This window comes from Garra rufa, chromosome 9 (genome assembly GCF_049309525.1).
Source record: "Garra rufa chromosome 9, GarRuf1.0, whole genome shotgun sequence".
Lineage (NCBI taxonomy): Eukaryota > Metazoa > Chordata > Actinopteri > Cypriniformes > Cyprinidae > Garra > Garra rufa.
Window position 1 is genome coordinate 38,527,867 of NC_133369.1, and position 27,723 is coordinate 38,555,589.

Consider the following 27,723-nt stretch of genomic DNA (forward strand, 5'->3'; position numbering starts at 1 on the left):
CGTTTCCTTGTCAACAGCAGCAGCATTTGCAGGGCCATGGCAAAAAATGTTTGCCTTATGTGAATGTTTATTGAATGTGAGGCAATATTGGCAAGAAACATCTTTTTATCGAGTTGTCCTTGCTGGCGGCAAGCACTGCTATTCAGTTCATGAATCAAACATGATTTATGATCATTTCTTTTTAGTGAATCAAAAACAAAGGCTTAATTTGGAACAGGATACTAGAAAGTTATGCTGTTTTAAGTTCAGCAAAACAGCACGACCAGTGTGATTCATTAATAAATGACTCTTTTATTAAACCATAAAAAAATACTCATACGAATCCACTAAATCATTATCTTACTTAAAGTATTAGTTCACTTCCAGAATAGAAATTTCCTGAAAATGTTCTCACCCCTGTGTCACCCAAGATGTTCATGTCTTTCTTTCTTTAGTCGAAAAGAAATTAAGGTTTTTGAGGAAAAAATTTCCAGGATTTTTCTCCATATAGTGGACTTCAACAGGGGCCAACAGTTTGAAGGTCCAAATTGCAGTTTCAACACAGCTTTAAAGGGCTCTACACGATCCCAGCTGAGGAGTAAGGGTCTTGTCTAGCTAAACAAGCATTTTCAAAAAAAAAAAAAATACAAATTTATATACTTTTTAACCACAAATGCTCGTCTTGAACTAGCTTGACTTTGCGCATTATGTAGTCATGTTGGAAAGGTCACACATGACGTAGGTGGAAATACTGATCAAGAGTTTACAAAGTAAAAAGAAAGTCAAAGGCCTTTTACAATAAAAAGGTAAAACACTGATATCAGATGATTTTGAAATTGTAGTAGAAAATTAGATTTTTTATCCTACTCTACATTTCTGAACTAAGAAGAACTAACCACACGTGACCTTTCCAACATGATTACGTAATGTGTGAAGTCACGGACATGCATTGAGGAGTTCGTGCAAGATGAGCATTTGTGGTTAAAAAGTATATACTTTTTTTTTTTTTAGAAAATTACTCATCATTTTGCTACATAAGTCCCTTATTCCTTGGCTGGGATTGTGTAGAATCCTTTGAAGCTTCATAGAAACTGCAATTTGGACCTTCAACACAATGGCCACCACTGAAGTCCACTATATGGAGAAAAATCCTGGAATGTTTTCCTCAAAAAACATACTTTCTTTTCGACTGAAGACAGAAAGACATAAACATCTCAGATGACATGGGGGTGAATTAATCCTATAACTACGTGATATCACTATTCATCACTGATGAACAGTCTAAGGTGTGCAATTTTTTTCAGGGAAACGCACAGCGAACGTAGTTCAAGGCAGCTCTTGACCACATTACATGCCCTTATTACTTTGCCACATGGTTTCAGTTATTTCAAAGGACCTTACAGCCTAAAACAGCAAAATAGCCAAAACCTACAATGACACTGGCCAAAAAAATACAGTAAACAAAAGAATAAAAAAGACAGATTATTTCCATGTTTTGCCACAAAATTAAAATGGCGCTGTTCCTGAAGAAAATGAACTTAGTTTCACTATTAGTAGAGGCGCTGCTGCCAAACACTTTTCTCTTTCCAATAACTAAGTTATTAACTGCAGTCTGCTATCAACGGCTCAAGCTTCCATTAAAAATGAAAGAGGACAGGGAAGCACGTGACATGATAACCTTCGGGTTACAAGTCCAGTCGAGGTATAGATGGTGGAGAGAGTGCTGATTATTCACTCTCCCCACCTACATTCCCTGCCGGGCCTAAGACTCAAACCGACAACCTTCGGGTTACAAGTCCAACTCTCTAACTATTAGGCCACAACTGCCCCATAAGAAAAACTTGCTTAGAGAAAATGGCGTTTTGGAATTAGCAACGGAGGCGTTGGATGAGATGCGTGAGAAATTATTCCTACTTACAATAGCTTAAAAAATAATGCACACTGTGGCTTCACATCGTGACCGCATTATCACCTCGGGTGTGCATTATTTTCTAAGAATTCAACAGCCCATTGTCAATTATTTTGCATGAGGACAAAAGATTCAAACCTTTGCAGGGAGTTTGATTGACATGCGATCTGACCAATCATACCACAGAATCTGCCAATTCGCCCTCAAACAAACCACACAGGAGAGTGGATTAACGTCGATGCACTTGAACTTGAAAAATTGTGTGCATTGATGTCTTTCCATGGTTGAAATAAGATACCTTCTGTTCTGATGTTGGTTCATGTTTATTTTGTGCTATAACTAGTAAAGACGAAAAGAGGATCAGTTCACATGCCACTTGAACTGAGGCGTTACAGCGATCTGTCACAACATTAAAGAGTCATCTTGAAAAAGCCAGTTGCTAACAAGTGGCTAAAAATGGGACTACAGATTGCTGCAGACATTACATGTCATCTTGCTGAACAGGAAAACTCATCTACACACTAGTCTGTTTTTCCAGCCTCATTATGTTTACAATTGTGTTCTTGTGCTAATAATCTCGAAGAATCTCTAGAATCTCACACTTTCAGGAAAAGTGTTTTTAAGATAAAGAACGAAGAGTTGTCAGAAGCTTAACAGAGGTGATGCTGAAGTCATATGACCGTGGTGTAGTTTGTTTATTGCCTACATTTAGCTTTTCACATCTGCCAATTGTATTTGAGCTTCAACATGCATAGTTTTGTTCATTTATGAAGATTATTATGATGAAAGAATCAAAAACTTTAGTTGATTACAGATTTTATTTTATGCAAAAATCATAAAAACATACTGAGTTTTTGTTGAAGGAATAAAGGTGTATGAATTTAAAAACAGGGAGGGAGTTTGACTGACAGGTGATTTGACCAATCATAGCGCAGAATCTGCCATTTTGTCCAACAAACAAACCAGACAGGAGAGTGGATGAACATTGGTGCACTTGAACTTGAAAAATTGTGCGTATTGACTAGGGTGACCATATTCTGAGAATCCAAAAAGAGGACACCCTCCCCAGGATGCACATACTGCCCTCCAAAGGCAAAGTGCAGTAACTACGCATTTGGTCAAAATTGAGGCTTAAAATGGACTTTATGAAAACTGTTTTGTCTTGTGGCAAAGTCTCCTGATCAATTTTGTCCCAAAGAAATGAGAGTGTTTCCGAGAAACAAGAGTGTCAACATGTTTGACTAGCTGGCCTAAAAACTTTAAAGGCATTTTTCTCTGTTTCAGTGTTGGTGTAGTTACTGCACTTTGCCTTTGGAGGGCAGCATAGGTGCAGATGGTGCACAATGCTTCCCATTTATCACGACCACGAATGAACATCGGGTATTTTTTTGCAATTCGTCTGTGAAACTACATTTGCGTTTCGGCATGTTAGTGACACATAGGGCTGGGAATCGATTCCAAAAAGAATCGATTCCTCGATTCCGAGGCATTGGGAATCGAGAGTCGATTCCAACGTTTGGAATCGATCCTCTCATGGGGAATCGACTTCTCATTCAGAGCCGTTTTCAGTTCATCAAAACTTACCTCTTAAACGGAAGGCTGCATTCCATGAAGGCTGCATATTTCGGCTGTAAGTCATCAAACGTCGATTGACGAAAATAAACGTAATAAAAACGACTCATTACTAAACTCGTCTGAGTTTAAGGATGCAGCCTTCAGTATGAGAAGCACCCATTAATTTGCCTCTTGCTCGCTAATAGTTATAGTCTGATACATTTCGTTCGGATAGATCATTTAAATGAACCAGTTCAAAAAACGATTCAGATGTTATTTTACGGGAGAACTGGCTCATGATGTCCACAATTTTGAGCGCTGCACGACAGAATAGATCATGACGTGTCTTGATCTTATTTACATCTTAAATAAATGCTATTTTTAATCTTTCTATCAGCCAATGATAACTCTGAAAGAAAACGCAGAGAGCACGTATCAGTGGCCGAGAGCGCATCTGATTGACAGCTACGCCACGAGCTCTCATCCTGCATTTATTGCGAAATTATAGCTCTTATATCAGTGTTGTTGTTAAAGTTCTGTTTATTTTGTTTCAGTGTATAGTTTGCTAATTTTGTCATTTTATACACGTCACGTCTTGTTTTATTCATGCAATAAATGCATGTCCACTGCTGAGCTGTGGGTTATGACTAATTTCCTGGGCAATGAATTACAATTTGAAATCAGTCAGAGCTACAGAAAAATAGTATATATATATATATATATATATCTTTTTTTTTTTTTTTTACAAATGAAGCTTTATATTATGAGAAGGTAACTTTATACGACCTTTACATCCTGTATTTATTGCGAAATTAGCTTCCTCCAATCTAAAAAACAAGAATCGAAAAAGAATCGAAACAACAGTGAGGAATCGATTCTGGAATCGAATCCAATCGATTCCAGAACCAGGAATCGGAATCGGAATCGATTCCAAAATTTTCGGAATCGAACAGCCCTAGTGACACACAGCTCTTGCAGCGCAGCTCCTCATTTGTTTTGTTTTGACAACTGGGTCTTTCACGTCATCAGACAGGTACCTCAGAATAATGTCGGTGGGCAGTGGCTGCATTTAAAGTGTTGAATTAATGACGGTCAGTGAAATGAGGTAAAAAACCCGGACATTTTATGATATTTTACAAAATCCCCCCGGACATAATTTTATAGCCAAAAAGGAGGACATGTCCGGGTAAAAGAGGACGTATGGTCACCCTAGTATTGACGTCTTTCTGTGGTTGAAACAAGATACCTTCTAATGTTTATTCATGTTTATAGTGTGCTATAACTAGTAAAGAAGAAAAGATGATCAGTTCACTTGCTACTTGAACTACAGTGATCTGCCATGACACATTAAAGAGTCACAAAACAGTATTTATTGTTTGAATTTATTAAAAAATAACAACGTTTGAAAGATGAGACTCTGTTTCATACCAAAAGTAACCTGCTCTGTCTTGTCTGTTGGCGTGTTGTTAGTTTCGTCTTTGCTCTGCGTTGTATTTTGACTATGTTAGAACATGATTTAAGTGAGAGAGTGTGTGTTTGTTAGATGTAGCAATGGTAACTAAGGAGGCGGGTCTTTGTGAAGGGTTAATTGGTCACAGAAATTTGCCTTGTTGACCAATAGAAACCTGCTTTGTTTGAAAGTGACTTGTGTAATAGCTGTGCTCACAACACTATTGACAACTGACCTTTTCTGCCACTAATGTGGCCTCTTTTACTGCAGGTTACATTGTTACGCCAGTAGGTTACAACAAATGACCACATTTATGAGTGAGTCATTATACAGTAGTTCAACTGATTCATTCAGTGACACTGATTCATCCAAGAACAAAACACTACTATTTTGTTTTGCTCAAAGACACAGAATGGTTCTATTGGCTAGTTTGCATGTAACAATTCTTAAAGTAGCTGTCAATATTGCATGTAAAATGGAAGTGACTTATAGTAAATGGTTATTGTTGTGTCAATTGAAGTGTAGATGTGTAAAACCCCAGAAGAAATATGAAGAAAACACTGCCTGTAGAGATATTTGTTCCCAACAATGTCGGCAAAACCATATCCACACACGCAGCAGTCTGTTTCAGTCAACACACATATGTGAATACGCAATACACACACATTAAGTGCTGATCCAGTGTTTTCGGGGACATGTTCCAGCTCCTGTGGGGAGGCCATCTGTACAGTATGCTGCTCTGAAAGAGCTGGGCTATATTATATAGACTCCGCTTCTCTCTGAGGCACAGAATGCAAACCCACACATCTCTTCCACTTCACACAATCAGACTAAAGAGTGTGGGGATATAGAAGACAGGAACAGTACTGGCAAGAAATGTGGAGAAGTTTGTGACTATGTGCAAGACGAGGCATCAGACGGAGCAATTGTGAGGGAAGGCAAGATCAAGTGTGTTTATCCTGTAACACTGCATGCAACTGAGGGTGGGTTTGGGTATTTTCCTGTAAGGCTGTATGCCTTTGTTTAATTGTGTGTGTGTGTGTGTGTGTGTGTGTGTGTGTGTGTGTGTGTGTGTGTGTGTGTGTGTACAGATACAGTACATTCGCATGTACTCTTGGAAGCCCCTTACTTCTGATTAGCAAAGGAAACACACACACACACACACACACACACACACACACACACACACACACACACACACACACACACACACACACACACACACACACACACACACACACACACACACAGTCTCACGTAGCCAGACCTTTGACCAACATTATACAATGTCTGGTCTACAGTGCATTTTATTATAGCCAAAAACTGCCCACTTATTAAGAAAGAGATAGTCTGGCTGACATTTTAACTGACCATCCAGTTTGTTGTGTTTTTACATTCAATAGATTGCTTTCTGTAGGCCAAAACCCTAGAACAAGTTAGCATTTTAGCACTTCCAGTTTTATCAATGTGCCTGTAGCGCAAGTTAACATACAGTCAAACCAAAAATTATTCTGACACCAGATATAATGATATAATGTTTGATATTTTTTTACTAGTGGGTGCAGGACACTATGCAATAGTTCATTTATGTAAGTGAGGATAGCAAAATAAAGTAAACTGTGACATATTATACCCAAGAATTCCTCAAACAGTGGACTACCAGGAAAACTGATAAAAATTTGGGACCAAAAATTGTTCAGACACTTTGACCTGACCATGTTTTGCTTAAGTGTTTTTTCTTTAATTGCTAATGCAACGTTTTTACACCAGAAATTGAACAAAATTAAGCATTGCTTGGTAATTGGTCAACAAAGTATTGATAGTTGTGTAAATACTGTTATACTAACAGTTGTCTGAATAATTTTTGTTTGATTGTAATCCATTACATACCTTTCTATTAAAGTTATCTGACATTATCAAAATGAATTTATTCTGACACAGTTTAACTCTGAGTTCTTGTTATATTTTATTACCATTTTCTAAACTATTGTCACAGTTCTGTCTTGTCATTGGTTTTTCCCATTTGTCTTCCCCCCGTTGATCTGTCATTTGGTTTAGCCCTCGTCACCGTCATCTGTAACACCTGTGTTTTATTATCAGTCATCCATGTCACCTGTGTATCTTGATTAGTTTGTCTTTAAGAGTATGTCTTTGAGTTCAGTGTATTGTCGGTCCTTAACGTTACGTGTAGTGTGAAAGCCTTCAGTGTTCCTGCCTGTTCCTGCCTTGTTCCTTTTGGAGATTTATTAAATATATTGTTATTTGTGAATATCGTCTCGTCTTGTCCTGCATACACCCCTAACAACTATAGCGAATAAACTGATAATGTGACAAATGTTGTAGGTGTCTTTCTTTCTACAGTCGTAAAGAAATTATGTTTTTTGAGGAAAACATTCCAGGATTTCTCTCCATATAACGGACTTCTATGGTGCCCCCGAGTTTGAACTTCCAAAATGCAGTTTAAATGCAGCTCTAAATGGGCTCTAAATGATCCCAGCTGAGGCAGAAGGATCTTATCTAGCGAAACGATCGCTTATTTTCTAAACACATTTATAATTTATATACTTTTTAATATCTAAACAGAGTACACACAGAGCTAGAAAAGACGAGCATTGGAGGTTAAAAAGTATATAAGCTTATTTTCTTCAATAGTCAAAAAATCATATGGAGGTTTTGTTGAAGGAATAAAGGTGATGTTAATTTATGTCAGGCCTACAACCAGCTCCTAAAAATTGTTTATTTGCATGTTTATTTGAATATATAATAATAATAAAAATTGAAAATACTCAATAATAATATTTTGGAATAATAGAAAGAACATCATTTAAATTTCTAAAAAGTTAAAACAAATAAAAACAGCTGACTTAGCTATGAAAACTTCAGCCCATCTCAACTTAAAAAATAAAGTGGAATATGTATTTTTTCATTCATACTTTAGTTTGAGGACCAGTTCTCTTTATTAACTACACATTTTGTCTCAATAAACTTCTAATTTGTTGCTTATTTATAGTTAGTAATCTAGTTGTTAAAGTCATAAATCACCCAAAAATGAAAATTCTGTCATTAATTACTCACTCTCATTTCATTACTAACCTGAAAGACCTTCGTCCATCTTCAGAACTCAAAACAAGATATTTTTTGATGAAATCCAAAAGCTTTCTGACACTGCACAGACAATGCAACTGACACGTTCAAGACCCAGAGAGGTAGTAAAGACATCGTTAAAATAGTCCATGTGACATCAAGTGATTCAACTTTAATTTTATGAAGCTAAAAGAATCCTTTTAGTGTCCAAAGGAAACAAAAATAGACATTTTATTCAACAATTTCTTCTCCTCTGTGATAAAACGAAGATGAACAATGGCCTTATGGGTTTGGAATAGTGTTGGGCGATATGCTCAATTTTCATATCGTCCTATGGTCAGCCTGTGAGATCGCCGATACATGATACTATCGTGCTAATTTATTTAATAATCTCCATGTACTAAATTCCTAAATTTGTTTTGTAAGGGTAGTCTTGTTATTGGGCATGTGACTAAGTTGTGCGTGTACAGAGCGTTGATGCCGGAGAGGTTCAAGTTTACTTTCAGTTTCATTTTCTGCTATCTTCAGGGAGCGGTAAATGTGCGTGCTTGAATGCTATCGTCAAAGGCATCAGCAACTGACGATATATCTAACTATCGTCGATACACGATACTATCGTCTATCGGCACAACCCTAGTTTGGAACGACATGAGGTTGAGTAATAATGACATAATTTTCATTTTTGTGAAAATAAGGCATTAATATGTGCTAATAAACAGTCAATATACTACTATGTATGCTAATAAGAAACTAGTTCCTAAACTAAAGTGTTACATCACAACTGATATCTATTTAACTTGCTACTAAGTGTCTTGATTCTGCTAAACTGACAGATGTTGGTGCTCATGTATCAACCTCACTTAAAAATACTACTAAAAAACCCTGTAAACACATTCTCCGGGAAGTTGTGTAAAGCCAGTCAATCAGATTAAAGCTTGCCAGATAGAGAAAGTGCTTCCCAGTTTTGTGTGGAAAATGCATCAGACGGTCAGTGAACAGATTGTTGGGGGTCAGTGAGCCTGCCATTTGAGATTACACACATATACACGTGCACGTGTACAGTACACAAGCACACAGACACATCGGTAGCAGGGAGATCCATTGTTTGGTAATGTGATTCCAGAGGGTGATGGATGACAATGGGGATCTCCACAGAGGTGATTAATAATAAATGGAGAGACACAGGAAGAGGTGAGCATTAAAACTCTCTTCTCTCCTCTGGTTCTCAACGACACTCCATCCACCAATAAAACGGCAGGCTTAAATAAGCCTCTCATTTCACTCAGACTTACTGACTGTAAAACCACAGCAGAAGTCACATGAGAAACCATGGAAACTATTAAGATGACCACTAATGAACAGACCGTATTACAGTGGCTTCTGTCAGCAAGGAAAGCCTTTAAAAACAAGATTATAATAATGAGCAGCTTTCCGAAGAGCGAAAGAGAGAAAGTAGCATTTTCGGGCCAGTAAGTGATGTGCACGCCTCATTTAGCATCCCTGTCATCACAGGCTGAGGTTCCATTCAGTCTTTCGCCCCTTCATTCATGCTTTTTTTAGCTGTGTGCAACAGCTTAGTAAAGACCTTGAAAAACCGAGGTTCTTTAAGTTGACCGCTGCTATGTGACATTTACCCAGACTGTCTTCAACTTAAGAGTGATTCTGTTTGCATGAACTGATTGTATTAGTTCTGCTATTCTCTTTTTGCTTAGCGTTGACTCTGATGTTAACCAACTCCAGAACTAAGCCGATGCTGCCTGAAATTCAAAGAGGCAGAGTAAAAAAACTCGCAATCGCTGTTATGAGTTATCTCTCTTGCTGTTTGCTTAGCAGAGCTTTCAATCATGTGATCTGTTCCTGTTGTAGGCTCACATTCACTTCATTTCAACTCCAGTGAACCAGAAGAACACAGTACAACAGAAAACAGACATAGCTTTCATGATGACTATGACTAAGCACAGACGTGCAGTCAATATGAAATCATAAAGGAAAATTTTGGGGTCAATGAAAAAATGCATTGTTTTGACTCAAATCTACTAACATACAGTCTAGGCCGAAATTATTCATACCCCTGGCAATTCTGACTTAAAGTTACTTTTATTCAACCAGCAAATTTTTTTTGACCGGAAATGACACAAGCTTCTCCCAGAAGATAATAAGACGATGTACAAGAGGCATCATTGTGGAAAAAAATATTACTCATCTTTTATTTACATTTGAGCAAAAAGCGGCACGTCCAAAATTATTCATACCCTTCTCAATAATCAATAGAAAAGCCTTTATTGGCTATTACAGCAATCAAACACTTCCTATAATTGCTGACTAGCTTTTTGCATGTCTCCACTGGTATTTTTGCCCATTCATCTTTAGCAATGAGCTCCAACTCTTTCAGGTTGGAGGGTCTTCTTGCCATCACCCTGATCTTTAGCTCCCTCCACAGATTCTCAATTGGATTTAAGTCAGGACTCTGGCTGGGCCATTGCAAAACGGTAATGTTTTTGTCTGCTAACCATTTCTAAACCACTTTTGCTGTGTTTTGGGTCGTTGTTGTGCTGAAATGTCCACTGGTGCCCAAGGCCAAGTTTCTCTGCAGACTGCCTGATGTTGTTGTTGAGAATTTTGATGTATTGCTCCTTTGTCATGGTGCCGTTTACTGTGATTAGATTCCCTGGTCCACCGGCTGAAAAACACCCCCAAAACATTAGGTTCCCACCATTATGTTTGACCATGGGAGATGGTGTTCTTAGGGTTGAAGGCTTCTCCTTTTTTATGCCAAATGAAGCCTACATCATTGTGGCCAAACAATTAAATTTTTGTTTCATCTGACCATAAAACAGAAGACCAGAAGTCTTCTTCTTTGTCCAGATGAGCATTTGCAAAGGCCAAGCGGGCTTTTGTGTGCCTTATCTGGAAAAGTGGTGTCCTCCTTGGTCTGCGTCCGTGGAACCCAGTGGTGTGAAGTGCCCGTTGGACTGTCTGCCTTGAGATGTTGCCACCAGCAGAGCCCATATTTATCAGGATGACCTTGGTGGTGATCCTTGGATTCTTTTTTACCTCTCTCACTATCCTCCTGGCCAGCACAGGTGTCACTTTTGGCTTCCGATCACGTCCTCTGAGATTTTTTACAGTGCAGAACGTCTTGTATTTTTTAAAAAACATTTAGATATGGTCTTATAGCCCTTTCCTGACTTGTGAGCAGCCACAATGCGCAGCCGCAGGTCCTCAGTGATCTCCTTTGTCTTAGCCATGACTGTCCACAAACCAACAGCAGTGAGCTTCTGTTTTTCACCTGTTGAGTTGATTGAATCAGGGTAATTAGGATGCTTTAGAACGGCGTGGACTATTTGGAATGGTATAGAACTTTGGATTCTCCTAAAGACTGTGACAGTTTGCAAAGGGTATGAATATTTTTGGACATGCCACTTTTTGTTCAAATGTAAATAAAAGTTGAAAAATATTTTTTACTTATTATATTTTAACTTTAAGTCAGAATTTGTCAGGGGTATGAATAATTTCGGGCTTGACTGTATATATATTAGGGCGACCCCTTAATAGTTGACTAACCCTTGGTCGACGAGGAGAGGCTTAGTCGACCAAAATTTTATTAGTCGCTTCTGCTCGAAACAGTCTGTGTTGGACAGATTGTTAATGGCTGGTCATACAGATAAAAGTAATACATCTTTCGAATCTGTATAGACTCTACGTTTATTTGTGTGCACTCACAATAACAACGAAGCGGTCTCGTGTCTACTGCCGAATCACAGCTGTGCCAATACACAGCCATATCGCACAGCTACAAGTGTGATATTGCTTATATATTATCAAAGTTTACAGTAAAGGCATGTATTATGTGATAAAAGATTTATATTTCAAATAAATAATGTTCTTTTGAGCTTTCTATTCATCAAAGTATCCTTAAAAAATTTGTTTTCCATGATTTTTCACAAATAAGTTCATTCTGTTGAAGTCTCTTCTGCTTACCAAGCCTTGATCCAATGTACAGCAAATACAGTAAAATTGTTAAATATTTTTACTATTTAAAATAACTGTTTTCTATTTGAAATATCAATATTTAAAACATTACATTTTTTCAGGATTTTTTGATGAATAGAAAGATCAGCATATATCTGAAATAAAAAGCTTTTGTAACATTATACACCATTCAAAAAAGAAAGTACTTTAATTTAGCAAGGTTCTTTATATTGATCACAAGTGATGATAAAAACATGTATAGTGTTACAAAAGATTTCTATTTCAGATAAATAATTTTCTTCCTAACTTTCTATTCATCGAAGAAACCTGATCGAATTCTACTCAGCTGTTTTCAACATAATAATAATAAATGTTTTTTGAGCAGCAAATCAGAATATTAGAATGATTTCTGAAGGATCATGTGACTGAAGAAATGAGGCTAAAAATTCTGCTTTGAAATAACAGGAATAAATTACATTTTAAAATATATTGAAATAGAAAAGAGTTAATATAAATAATACAAATAGTTTTACATTTTATTTTCTTTGGATCAAAGAAATGCAGGCTTGATGAGCAGAAGAGACTTCTTTAAAAAACATTAAAAAATCTTACTGTTCAAAACCTTTTGACTGATGTACATTTTACATCATGAGTGTACATTTTAAAATATATTAAAATAGAAAATTTATATTCTTCTTACATTGTAATAATAACATTTTACAATATTTTATTTTTATTTTGCTAAAAGACCGACCAAACTTTTAAATGGTCGTATATGAATACATCAGCAATTTTTTGTTAATGGTGTGTAATGAAAATATATTCTTACATTTTACTTCATGATTACACTACATTACGGAATTTTAGATTACGGAAGTACAATTGTAAATGCTGCTCGGCTTTGATTTTAAAAGAATGAGATTTATAAGTATATAAGTAGTCTTTTAGCCGATGCTTTATCTGAACTCTTATCCAAAGCGACTTACTGAAGTGCACTTATCTGTCTGGAGCAATCTAGAGTCAAATGTCTTGCTCAAGGGTACAATGGAAAAGCGAGTCCCTCCTTATACTGGGATTAAACCAGCGACCTTCTGGTCAAGTGCCCCAAGCTTAAGCCAACACCCCCACTTCAAATTAAAAGGAATCAAATCAGCACGAAGCCATGAAATCACCCATAATTTCAACTTCATCATTTCTAAAACATTCACAAGCTTGCAGCACTGAGCTGCAGTCCCAGTTTTCCTTTAGGGAAACATCAAAGCTCAAACTGGCCTTTGATGTCAGAAGAGCTGAGCCGAGCAGCATCCATCTCGCCAGTCTGCCCTGCGTTTGTTTACAGCCCTGTTCTCGGCTAATATAAAGCAGAACGTGCGTGTTACACGCACACAACCTAGATGAAATAAGGTTTCTGGCAATAAAGCATTTTTCGAACATAATGATACTCCTGTGACAGACATGGCGAGCCTGGTAAAGGCGCGGTATACGGCATCCGATGATTACACCAGGGGCACGGAGCTAATGACAGCTCTCCGTACCGCAAACCGAAAAGACTCCCCGCCTTCTGCAGGCCTCGTGGCCGCAGTGCACTTCTGCTTTTTCAGCAACATGCATGTGAGATAATCTATTTGGGAATGGATGGCGACCACGGAGAGTCATGGCTTGGCTTGATCCCTTTACTGGATCTCAAGAGCCCGTGGCTTGGCGTGGAGGAGGAGCCGCGGTTCTGTGCGCCTGCATGAAGAGTTACAGCGAGCATGAAGTGAATTAGACTAACCCTCTCTTTTTCTCTCCCAAGGTCACTATTGAGCTTTAATGGAATGAGTGTGTACTCGAAAACCGTTCTTCTTTACACACCCATTCAACAAAGCTTGTTATTTGAACTCGTACTCCCTTGAGACATGTACTGTCCCTCAGATCATACACATCCCTCCTTCTGTTTTTACAAAAACGCAGTGCGCAGCATGAGAACAAGGTGTTAACATGCATTTCTGTGTGGGAGTGATTCTGAGCGCGTTTCCAGTCTTATCTCTCCTCACACTTGTGATCAGTGTATTTAAACACCTGCACACTCTTTTGTGCTTCTCACACCTCCAGCCGACCTGACACTTTTTGCTCTATTTTGTGTCTAATGGTGCATTTGAGGACGGTGGTTTCCCGTCCAACCAATGTTTGTTTCTTATCTAAGGTCATACTACATACACTGCTGTTCAAAAGTTTGGGGTCAGTGTGATTTTTTTTTTAGTTCTTTTGATTACTTTTAATTAGCAAAAAGACATTACATTGATCAAAGGTGACAGTAAAGACATTTATAATGTTACAAAAGACACTTTCTATTCATTAAAGAATAAGCAGCACAACTGTTTTCAACAGTTACCATAAGAAATATTTTTTGAGCTCCAAATCAGCACATTAGACTGATTCTAAAGGATCACGTGACAGTGAAGACTAATGATGCATAAAATTCAGATTTTAAAATAGAAAACAGTTACTTTAGACTATAATGATATTTCACAGTATGACTTTTTATTGTATTTTTGATTAAATAAAGGCAGAGACCTGCTTGTGGACAGTAGTGTACACTGGTACAGCTTTAATTTGTTTAGTAGGTCACCTACTGTGTGCAAATATGTCATAGGTTTTGAAAAGTAAGTAACTGTAGGTGGAGGTTAATATGTCGGCAGTCAAACTTCCACGTATGTGATAATACATCTCGAACACCTTGTGACACCAAGCTAGGAAGATGACAGGTGATTTTAAAAGCTCATTTTCAACATCAATAATTTCTTGGGGATAATACGATCAGGATAATAGAAAATCTTTCAAGTGAATAAAACGGAGAGAGGAACAGCTTTTAGGGTAATTAGTTTTCATCACACGCCCATGAAAACCTTTGATGACTCATTTTAGATGCGAAAAAAATCCGAAATGTTGGGATTTAGGATATATGTGCCTGTTGTAACCTAGATCCCTTGAGACAATGGGCGGGAAGTGCATTTGTACTGGATGTGTCCAAACCAGTTTTTGGTTCCCACGTTACAACATGTCAAAATGGACACAACAAAACCCAAACTTTCCTGTTTATAAAGTTTTTATAGACATTTCCAGAGAGATTGAATGTTGTTCTTGGCACTACTGGTAGTGATATAATTGGGATTTCAACAGTTGACACTAATGACAAATTTATAAACAATGCTGACAGTATTCATTCCAAATGAATCTTTTCCATTTTGAAATGGTGACATTTCTGTACAGTTTTAAACATTTCAACATACACGTTTTTGAATGAATCCAATTTTAATGTTGTGGTGAATTGGAAGTAGCGACAAATCTTTTCTTCCATATAGCCTACTGATGTACATCTCAGTGGATTCATTTCATGCCAACTTTAGTGAACACAATGTGAATAAATGGCATTTTTAGTGTCATTTGAAGATAAATTCACAATTAAAAATGCATTAGGATATATGCTATAAATGTAAAAGAGCTGCTTGTACAGGCCAGGGTTGACGGTTCATTTAGCCATTAACAGCCTTTTACTCAAGCTCATGACACTACATGCTGAAATAGTTTTTGATAATATGTTGTTTACTGTGTAAAGTCATGGTAAGAGGACTGATTGTGTAAGATTTTTTAATAAATCTCACAAAATTTTAGACAAAAGTTATATTATGAACTTGTAAAAAGGAAGTTATAGTAATATGTGACCCTGGACCACAAAATCAGTCTTAAGTAGCATGGGTATATTTGTAGAAATAGCCAAAAATACAATGTATGGGTCAAAATGATCACTTTTTCTTTTATGCCAAAATCATTAGGATATTAAGTATCATGTTCCATGAATATATTTTGTAAATTTTCTACCATAAATATATCAAAACTTCATTTTTGATTTGTAATATGCATTGCTTAGACTTCATAAGACTTCATATGGACAACTTTGAAAAGGCAATTTTCGCAGTATTTTGATTTTTTTTTTGCACCCTCAGATTACAGTTTTCATAGCTGTATCTCTGCCAGATATTTTCCTGGAAAGCTTATTTATTCAGCTTTCAGATGATGTATAAATCTCAATTAAAAAAAAAAAAAAAACCCTTATGACTGGTTTTGTTGTCCAGGGTCACTTATTTAAAATACAGCCTAAAAAGAAAGACATAATGCTTATAATATAATTCATAACATAAAATTTCAGTGCATGCAGTAACCATCACTAAGAATTAAAATTAAGGTTGTTATTTGGAATAACAATTTAGCACTGTGCATATTTTTGATTTGTAGCTTTGTAGCAGTTATTATGGTCGAACTAAAGAGTCTGTTACTGCTATCATGTACATATAATCAGATAGAGATGGCTTTAAAACTCGTGCACAGTGAGTGTGACATTACACAATCATCTGCCACCGTGCACTGGTGATATCAACGACGGCATGCTCTTGCATTGGTGAAGGAAGTCAAAGGTGGGTCTAGTTCACCCTGGATGAAGAAAAGGTATGACACACCTCTGTTCACCATGTTCTATCCTGTCTGCTTTAATTACATCCAAAACCACAGAATGTAAACTGCCAGTTCCAGCCATCTCCATTCTGCAATCGTCACGTCAACTGCTTATTCAGATTCTCAAACAAATTAGCCCCGTTTCATTTTGATTCATCAGTACTCACCCGAAGAGACGGAGGAGCCCGACAGACTGGAGTTGCTGGACGCTGCCATCGCGTCTAATTCACTGAATCTCTCCGCTTACTGGCGTCTGTCAGGGCTTGACAGCTCTTCCATCTCAGTCTGTGCTCTTCTGACCTGTCTTCAGCTCTCCAGAGTTCCTCCTAAACAGCCGATAATATCCAGCTGTGAGTGTCGGATCAGACGGGAGTCGCCAACGCTGCCGCATTTACAGGCGCGCGTGTGGCAGCAGAGGAAGCATATGATGAAACTAGTTGATACAACCTCAAATATACGTACAGGAAACGTGACAACTCATCTACTCCTCGTCGTATTGAAAAGCAGAATTCCCAAAAACTTCCCAACCGCTCCGTGTGCTGTCAGTGCCATTAGGTTTCGCCATATTTAGAGACAGGGATTTCACTGTATCGCTTCCATGTGCCACTTCAAGGCTCGTAATAAACACACAGTGTGTGCGGAGTCGAATCCGCCTTCTTAAAGTGGAAGAGACGCGCGTCACCAGAGCGCGCACATTCCTCTTGTCTACCTGACCATGCTGTACCTATTTACAAGCCTCTTTCAGCGGTGTGCTTTGACCATATAAGAAAGTTGCACTCCTTTAGCTATTCAAAAATGTCACATGTTCAAAACTTAGCTGTGGCTTTCCTGCGTTTTGTCATGCTGCAAAGTTACAGCACATTCTAATATACAGTACAGTGTTGAAAGACCTATCAGATGTACTTGATAAACTACTATCTAACATAAAATTAAGCTAGCATGAAAGTAGAGCGTTTTAAAATGTCTCTAGTTTAACTACAGCATCACTATACAATTAAAAGACATGTAATTTTGTCACACTCACTCACACCCACTTGAAAAGCATGTTGCACTTTCTACGAATGTAGTGCAAAGGCAGGTCCTGAAGAGAAATTAAGTGTAATTTCTTCTGTCTCAAGAAATGGTCAGATGAGATACCTTTTCTTAAGAACTTTTCTTAACTTTTTCTTAAGAGGACAAACTTGAGGTCAAAAGTTTACATCCACCTTTTAAAATGTGCAAAATGTTTATTTTAACTTAGTAAGAGGGATCGAAATGCATGTTTTTGTTTATTTAGTACTGACCTGAATAAGATATTTCACATAAAAGATGTTTACATATAATCCACAAGAGAAAATAATAGCTGAATTTATAAAAATGACCCCTTTCAAAAATGTACATCCCCTTGATTCTTAATACTGTGTTGTTACCTGAATGATCCACAGCTGTGTTCTTTTGTTTAGTAATAGTTGTTCATGAGTCCCTTGTTTGTCCTGAACAGTTAAACTGCCTGTGGTTTGTCAGAAAAATCCTTCAGGTCCCACAAATTCTTTGGTTTTCCAGCATTTTTGTGTATTGAACACTCTCCAGCAGTGACTGTATGATTTTGAGATCCATCTTTTCACTCTGAGGACAACTGAGGGTCTCATATGCAACTGTTACAGAAGGTGTAAATGCCCACTGATGCACCAGAAGGAAAAAAAACATGCATTAAGAACCGGGGGTGAAAACTTTTTGAATTTGAAGATCAGGGTAAATTTTACTTATTTTGTCTTCTGGGAAACATGTAAGTATCTTCTGTAATCTCTGAAGGGCAATACTAAATGAAAATATATGATATTTATACAAAATAAGAAATGTACACATCTCCATTCTGTTCTTAATGCATCGTTTTTTCCTTCTGGAGCATCAGCGAGTGTTTGAACCTTAATAGTTGCATTTGATATGAATCCCTCAGATGGATCTCAAAATCATAAAGTCATTGTTGGAAAGGGTTCAAAGGGACCTGAAGGATTTTTCTGAAGAACAGCGGGCAGTTTAACTGTTCAGGTCAAACAAGGGACTCATGTACAACTATCACTAAACAAAAAAACACAGCTGTGGATCATTCAGGTAAGAACACAGTATTAAGAATCAAGGGGATGTAAACTTTTGAACGGTTCAACTATTATTTTCTCTTGTGGACTATATGTTAACATCTTTTATGTGAAATATCCTATCCAGGTCAGTACTACATAAACAATAACATGCATTTTGTATGATCCCTCTTATTTTGGTAAAATAATTAACATTTTGCAGATTCTGAAAGAGGGGTGTAAACTTTTGACCTCAACTGTAAGCTGTTCAAATACAGTTTAAACCTCTAATTTGTGTGATTTTCTAGCAATACACATCAATTACATAGTTTTGTGAAAGCAGTTAACACTTCTATTTGTGAAAAAACTGTATTTATTACTTTTTGTCTGCCATTGTGTTTTCTTGGGTGTCACAATTTTAAGAAATCTTACATTGTTGTAAAATAAGGGGGAAAGCCGGCATCCCACTTTCTCGCAAATAAAGACCTTTTGAAGCGAATCAATGCAGTTGTGTAAGAAAAATCTAATGTCCTTATTTAAACTTTATAAACCATAATCGCTAGCTTTTGCTAACTGTTGTACACATGTTCACAAGAGAGTGGCGTTCCAGCGGATGGTGTAGGACCTGGGCAAATGCGAAAGTGACGAACACAAAAGCGCAGTGGAGAGAGCAAAACAACGGTCACAAATTAGAAGTACAAAACAAGGATTTATAACGAAAAATATCAAAGGATTTCGATATAAGCCAAGAGGAGACTGGTTTTTCTTTGCTGTAAACAAAACTCGGTTCTCATATGACTATCAAATTCTCACCAAAGCTAATGCTATGCCCACAACCTACGTCATCCGCTGGAACGCCACTCTATCATGAAGTTGCATACACAGTTAGCAGAAGCTAGATATTACGGTTTATTAAATTTTACACAATGCATCAGTTCACCTTCAGAAGGCCTTTATTAACCCCCTAGAGCCATGTGGAGTAGTTTTTATGATGGATGGATACACTTTATTGGACTTCAAAATCTCAACAGCCATTCACTGTAATTATAAAGCTTAAAAGAGCCAGGAAATTTGTTTAATATAACTACAATTGTATTCATCTGAAAGAAGAAAGCTTGAGGGTGAGTAAATCACGGAGTGAATCATTTATTTTTAGGTGAACTATTCCTTTAAGTGAGCTGTCACATGTTATACAATGGTAATAAATGTCAGGTCAGAGATGGTTTTTATTGGGTTGTATTTTATTTCTATGTTACATATTGTTCTATTTAATAAATTGTTTTGGTTTCATAATTGCTTTACAATGTTTATATATATATATATATATTTTTTTTTTTTTTTTTTTACCTGTTTCACTATTTTACCATCACTATTTTGATCAAAGTCCATACTATAGGCCTACTGTTTAATGACAGGTTGCATTCTACCAACATACCCTATAAAATGTGACGTTTTTGAGGAAAGTTCAACCTGTGTTCATCTAACTGGGCAAAAATATGACAACTAGAGGGTCTACTCTACTACATAACTAATGCATATTGTATAAGATATTGGAAAAGTTAGTATCTGGGTTAGGGGTTGCTTTTCTCAAATGAGCCTGTAGGGGTCAGTATTTTAGACTGAAGTTCCTGGTTTATTGCGATCACATGACAGAGCCCATAAAGTCATGTGACTGCAACATACTCCAAGCGTGACAACAAGCTGATCTGTAGCTATTTACTTCATTTTCATATGCCGATGCATACGGCTTCTGGATTTCTGATTGGCACCTGGCTTCAAGGTAATGCTATTATTATTATTATTATTGATCAGGAAAACAAGATGTATCTAAATGATCAAGTATTTGATTTGATAGTAACCTTAACAGTCTGTCACAAATGCCATTCCCCCTGCATATTGTCTTTAAATTTAAATGTCGCATTTGTTGGTTATCACGTATGTTGCTTATTTTTTCGATGCTCGACAGACTGACAAGCGATTTGTCGTTTTTTTTTTTTTTTTTGTCATTTGATATGTTTAGGCTTGTTAAGACAGGTAGCAGCTAATGTGAGCCTTTTAATATCATGCTGGATCATTGATCCCCGTGTCATATTTCTTTGTTGTCTGCAGTTAAACCTCTATAATGCTGAAGGAAACGCTGAGGCTGCTGTTCCTCTGGGCTGTTCTGGAGTCTGTCAGCTCCCGCGGCTGCTCCTCGTTCTTCTGCCGGAAATCACACCGTGTGAGCGGGTCACGTTTTGGAGTTGACCCGGGCAAACCTCTGATGCTCACCCCCTATCTGGAGGCAGGCAAGATAGAAGAAGGTATGCTTGTTGTTTGCATAAAACAATTTCAGTTCCTCTTCTTTCATCCTTCTTTTACTTTAATTCGCCTTCTGATAAATAGGAAGTTAGATAGTCTATCACAACAGAGAAATAAAGTATGGTTTTCATGGTGAAGTTAGTGAAAAACTGAAAATTCAGTTTAATTTATTTGGCTTGTCCACAAATTATAACCGCTGTCATAATTCTCTGATGATTCTGACTTGTATGCTAATACGCTTACATTTCTGTATTGTGGATGTGCAGCCAAAAAACTGAGTTTAGTGGGACCCCTTCCTGGTGCCAGTGTCAAGAGTTACTCGGGATATCTCACTGTGAACAAGACCTACAACAGTAACCTTTTCTTCTGGTTCTTCCCTGCCCAGGTAATGTAATGTTATATGCTTTTATTTTGTAGTTTTAGTGAACACTGTACATGAACAGCAGCACTAAAGATAAGACTGATCTGCTGACTGTAGCTTCTGCATCATTTGGCAACACTTGAGTCAGGTGTTTACAGAAGTCGCACACAACAAATTACAGTTTACAGCATTTAGAGTGATGTTATTGCTGTTGACTGCACACTTATGTTTTGCATCATGTTTTTCTGTGTTTAGGTGAAACCAGAGACGGCTCCGGTGCTGCTGTGGCTGCAGGGAGGACCTGGAGGCACTTCCATGTTTGGGTTGTTTGTGGAGCACGGCCCGTATTTTGTACATAAGAACCTCACTTGTGAGTATAAACATCTGTATGCCGTGTTACGTTGATGGATGTTAATGTAAATGTTTTGCTTACTTCAGATAATATTGCAGGGTTTGACCCTTTGTTGTCTTTTTCAGTGGGCTATAGGGATTTCCCCTGGACATCAAGATACTCTGTTCTTTACATCGACAACCCGGTGAGTTTAATGTATTATACATGTTTCAGACTTTGATATGTCTGCAAATGAGGGCTGTCATAGTTAATATTCCCACATGTAAAATATATAAAATATGTACATTTTTAAATGGCTGTTAATGCATTTATAAGTATTTAATTCGGTTCTGTGTGACCTTCTGAAAATATTTGTATGGATAATGTATTCATTAATTAAACCCATATGATTCCAAAAAGATCTATAATAATTATTTATTGTTATGTTATTATTATTTTTTTAAGTGATAGTTGTTCATGATTACCTTGTTTGTCCTTAACAGTGAAACTGCCCGCTGTTCTTCAAAAAAATACTTCAAGTCCCACAAATTCTTTGTTTATGTTTTTTTAGCATTTTTGTTTATTTGAACCCTTTCCAACAATGACTGTATAATTTTGAGATCCATATTTTCACACTGAGGACAACAGGGGGACTATTGCAAGTATTACACAAGGTTTGAACGCTCACAGATGCTACAGAAGGAAACACGATGCGGTAAGAGACGGGGGTGAAAACGTTTTAAATTTGAAGATCAGGGTAAATTAAACTTATTTAACATGAAGAGCAGTACTAAATGATCTAAAAAAAAATCTGATATTTCGGCAAAATAAGAAAAATGTACACATCTTCATTCTGTTCAAAAGTTTACACCCCTGGCTCTTAATGCATCATGTTTGGATCTTGGAAACAGTGTTGTTTTCGTCAACGATGACGATGACGAAATCATTTCGTTGACGCCACTTTTTTTCATGACGATGACGAGATAAAAATGGCTCGTTGATGACTAAAACATGACGAGACGTGTGTGAGTTTTCGTTGACGAGACGAGAATAGACGAAAATGTTAGTGGGTGGTCCGTCAGACGTTTAAAATGCATGACATTTCCGCTTATTGTGCATGCCAATTAAAACTTAAAAAGTATCTGACGCTATGGCAAGCCGTTTTAGCATTAAATACTCTTTGCTATACTAGTATGGCAAGCCGTTTTAGCATTCCATCCTTGTTTGTCTTTTATGTTCTAAAACATTCCTTCATTATTGTAATTATTGGTGAAAAAATCTTCAGAACTTATAAGTGACACTACCCAACAACAAAATACTTACTGACCTACATTAATTTGTTAAAAGACTACTTTTTTCCCTTTTTTTGACTAAAACTAGACTAAAACCTTTTTGACTTTTCGTCGACTAAAACTAGACTAAAACCTTTTTGACTTTTCGTCGACTAAAATTGGACTAAAACTATCACATATAGAAGTGACTAAAATTTGACTAAAACTAAGAAGCATTTTAGTCCAAAAGACTAAGACTAAGACTAAATCTAAGATGGTTGTCAAAAACAACACTGCTTGGAAAGGGTTCAAATACACAAAAATGCTGAAAAACCAAAGAATTTGTGGGACCTGAAGGACTTTTCAGAAAAACAGCTGACAGTTTAACTGTTCAGGACAAACAAGGGACTCATGAAACAACTATCACTAAACAAAAAACACAGCTGTGGATCATTCAGGTATCAACACAGTATTAAGGATCAAGTTTATGTTACATTTTCAACAGGGTAATTTTAATAAATTCAACTATTTTCTAAATTCTACTATTATTTTTGTCTTGTGGGCTAAATGTAATGTCTTTTATGTGAGATATTTTATTCAGGTCAGTACTAAATAAAATATAATGTGCATTTTGTACGATCCCTCTTATTTTGGTAAAATAATGAACATTTTGCAGGTTCTGCAAAGTGTATGTAAACTTGTATATCTTAAATGGGTATTTGTGGTTTATTGTTAAGGTTGGGACAGGATGGAGTTTCACTGAGGATGACAAGGGGTTTGTCCAAAACCAGGATGATGTGGGCAGAGACTTGTACAGGTACAAAGGTTTAAGTTTACAGTATATATAAGACAATGTGGGATGTATGTAATAAATACTGTTTTTTTTTCCCCCTCCGCAGTGCCTTGACTCAGTTCTTTCAGATATTCAGTGAGTTCCAGTCTAATGCTTTCTACGCTACAGGCGAGGTGAGGAAAGCGTCCTTGTTTCGGACTGACACAATCAGAATCCTACTCTTTCATACTGTCAAAACGATGTGTTGTTTACATTACAACTATATTAAATTAGTCATATGCAGGAAAGTATGTTCCAGCGATTGGCTACTACATCCACAAGAACAATCCCTCTGCCAAAGTGAAGATCAACTTCAAAGGGGTGGCCATTGGAGACGGTCTGTGTGACCCTGAACTGGTGAATGAAAAGATATTTCTTTATGGATATATCTCATGCTGGATAATTATGATATACAGAAGTGCTATTGCTCTGATATTCTGTAAAGCAGCTTTGAAACCAAATGTAGTGTGAAAAGCACACAAATTTCACTTGACTTTGACTTCTGTTTAAATGTGGGCTTTAATCTCACTGATCCATTTTGTCTCAGATGCTGGGAGGTTATGCGGATTTCCTCTATCAGACGGGTCTCGTGGATGAGCTGCAGAAGCAGCATGTGCAGTCACAGACGGATGCAGGAGTCAAACTCATCCAGGAGCAGAAATGGGTGGAGGCCTTTGAGGTGAGTGCGATAGATCATGAAATACTGAAACTGCGGCACTAGGACTTCATTACATCCATTCTGAAAACATCTCGTCTCTCCATCAGGTCTTTGACAGTTTACTGAATGGTGATCTTGTTCCTTATCCCTCATACTTTCAAAACGTCACTGGTTGCACCAACTACTTCAACTACATGCAGTGTCTGGTACCCACACATTTCAGTACAAGCAAAGTTGTTGTTGTTTTGAATGGCTAGTTGTCTCATTCTGTGTTTTATTTCCTAAATAGGAACCTCCAGATCAGGAGTACTTTTCTTCATTTGTGACTCTGGCAGATGTTCGACGTTCCATCCATGTTGGCAATCTTACATTCAATGATGGCTCAGATGTTGAGAAGCATCTGCTTCAGGATGTCATGAAGTCCATCAAGCCATGGTTGGGAGTCCTCATGGACAACTATAGAGTGAGGAAGTTTTGTGGCCTTGTTAAGGGATAGTTCACCCAAAAATGAAAATTCTGTCATTACTCACCCTCACGTTGTTTCAAAACCGAAAGATTTTCATTCGTCTTCGAAACACAAATTAAGATATTTTTAATGAAATCTGAGAGCTTTCTGACCCTGCATAAACAGCATTGTGCTACTCTCCTGAACGCGCATCAAAGACCGACCCAAAAGAAAAGAAATTGTTGAATAAAGTTGTCATTTTTGTTTTCTTTGCACATAAAAAGTATTCTTGGAGCTTCATAAAATTGCGGTTGAACCAATGATGTCATATGTACTACTTTAACAATGTCTTTACTACCTTTCTGGGTCTTGATGCAGGGTCAGAAAGGGCTTGAATTTCATCAAAAATATCTTATCCTGTTCTGGCGATAGCACTTTTAGCATAGATCATTGAATCCTATTAGACCAATATAGCATCGCGTTCAAAAATGACCAACGAGTTTCCATATTTGTCCTATTTAAAACTTTTTTTTTTAAGACTCTTCTGTAGTTATATCGTGGACTAATACCGGCGGAAAATGTAAAGCTGCGATTTTCTAGGTCGATAAGATTAGGAACTTTCTTGACTATTACACCAGGATGGGAGTGTAGTTCCTAATATTATCAGCCTAGAAAATCGCATCTTTATCTTCTCCATCTTTATCTTCTATTTTCCGCCATATTAGTACAAGATATAACTACAGAAGGACAAATATCGCAACTCGTTGGTCATTTTTGAACGTGATGCTATATGGGTCTCATAGGATTCAATGATCTATGCTAAGCTATGCTAAAAGTGATCTCCCCAGAACAGGAGAACGGCTGAATGGATTTCAAAACGGTAAAACTCTGGGGGAGTTGGAGAATGAGCGTATTTTCAAAAAAAGTGGAGTGTTCCTTTAATATTGTGTCCATTGAAACCTAATGGACCCAAAAACGTCGATTTGCATTAATCTGTGGGATGGGTTTGATCATGTGTTCACAGGTGTTGATCTACAGTGGACAGCTTGATGTTATCGTTGCAGCCCCTCTGACTGAGCGCTTCCTGCCCACGGTCAACTGGTCTGGAGCGGACGATTATAAAAAAGCAGAGCGCTTTCACTGGAAGGTCCAGCCCAGTGATACTGAAGTGGCAGGTTATGTACGACAAGTGGGAGAGTTCTTTCAGGTGAGCGGTTTCCAGTACTGCTTGATCACCTCATCAACTGATATTTTGGTTCATTCATTTTGAAAAGCCATACCCATTCTGTCTATCGTCAGTTCCAAAATCTACTCTCAGCCTTGTCAGTAGAAAATAAACCAATATAAATGAATTTATAGTAACTATAATATTATAATCTTACTTGCGGTAATAAAATTGGCTCTTGCCATTTATGTACAAAGCTATAAAATCACAACATGAAATGCACTGTAGAAATACAATGTAAAACTCACAAATTTCTCTGTTTTCTTCTCTAGGTAATTGTCAGGGGAGGCGGGCACATTTTGCCTTATGACCAACCAGAGAGATCATTTAACATGATTGACAGATTCCTTTCTACAGATGGATTCTCATCACATTGATGCACTAAACTCAAATTGAATGTAAAGTGACCACTGAATGAATCATTGTTCAGTTGTATAATGTGTGTTTCAGTGCAAAAGTTTCTGTGCTATAATGAAAAAGGGTTAGGGGTTATATTTTTATTGGCTATGTGTTATGCCTAGGGGTTATGTTTTTATTGTACATGGTAAATTTTTGATTAAAGTGTGATTTGAGTAAAATGTACTACTTATCTTGTCATCAATTGTGAATCCATAAGATAATTCAGTGATAATTCAGTCTTCTATTCAGTGTGATAATCAGTACTTTTAGTTAGCTAGCTAGCAAAATAAATAAATCTACAAGAACAAATAGTGACACTGTATTTTAAGGAGCCGTTCTTACTAATAACTGGTTGCTTATTAGCATGCAAATTGGCTGTTTATTAGTACTTATGAAATTGGGGTACCTTAATCCTACTTTAACCTAAACTTAACTACTAGTTAAAATATTAATGAGCATCAAAAAAGTTTATTGAGAGTAAAGTCATAGTTCAAATTTGTCCCCAAACTAAAGTGTGACCAAAAAAACACCCTCTCCTTCAAATAGAGAAACTGTATTAATGGTAATAAAGCTTCTATACTGTAAACTGTAGAATAAAAGATGTGCTTCAGTGCATACAGAAGAGGAGAGGAAGACACAACAAAGAGGAAACATTACAAAGTTAGACATTCAGGACTACTTTAACAGGACAGAAGCCGGTTCATTTTATATCTGGAGTGGAAATCAAAAATAGGCTAAATCGAATATATAGATTCGTCAATAGCAATACGGAACGAATAAATTTAATGAACAGTGTGTTTCTCAGCCGTTTGTATCTTCACTGTTTTTAACAGCATTTCCTTCGTGTGTCCGACAGGGGGCGACAGCTGGCCGTTAAAAACCATATTGGTAGTTGTTAGGCTACTTACAAAAAGTCTGACATTTATTCTATCAATGTATGCATTTCTACAATGAATGTCCTAAATGTATAAGGCACTTGTATTACTTTATGCTACGTTTTACTGTAGGTTTGTTTAATGGCAGTTTTTATATCCCTGGTTGTTGGCCATGAAGTTAAGCAACCAGTTAATCAGAATCAATTAATCAGTCAAAACTAGTTAATCAATTACATAATTTATAATTTATGTGAATAATTTATTTAAAGGAAACCCTGGGTTATAAGATGTGTATATATGGCTTAATATAATGTAAACCCATTTAAGATTTACAATATTTAAAAAATCCACATCGTATACAGTCGTGGCCAAAAGTTTTGAGAATGACACAAATATTAGTTTTCACAAAGTTTGCTGCTAAACTGCTTTTAGATCTTTGTTTCAGTTGTTTCTGTGATGTACTGAAATATAATTACAAGCACTTCATACGTTTCAAAGGCTTTTATCGACAATTACATGACATTTATGCAAA

The 27,723-nt window shown here is 37.0% G+C and overlaps 2 protein-coding genes across 2 annotated transcripts in view; both read left to right on the forward strand.

Annotated features, from left to right (window-relative positions):
- LOC141343260 (cyclic AMP-responsive element-binding protein 5-like) overlaps positions 1 to 27,723 on the forward strand; it is a 140,068-nt gene that overhangs the window by 30,363 nt on the left and 81,982 nt on the right. The window lies entirely within an intron of this gene.
- On the forward strand, positions 20,134 to 26,499 carry cpvl (carboxypeptidase vitellogenic like). Its single transcript, XM_073847495.1, has 13 exons — positions 20,134 to 20,273; positions 20,603 to 20,796; positions 21,061 to 21,179; positions 21,411 to 21,525; positions 21,633 to 21,691; positions 23,495 to 23,574; positions 23,657 to 23,723; positions 23,824 to 23,946; positions 24,137 to 24,268; positions 24,355 to 24,453; positions 24,537 to 24,710; positions 25,717 to 25,899; positions 26,190 to 26,499. The coding sequence occupies exons 2-13, from the start codon at positions 20,616 to 20,618 to the stop codon at positions 26,292 to 26,294; spliced, it is 1,437 nt and encodes a 478-aa protein (XP_073703596.1). The 5' UTR covers positions 20,134 to 20,273; positions 20,603 to 20,615; the 3' UTR covers positions 26,295 to 26,499.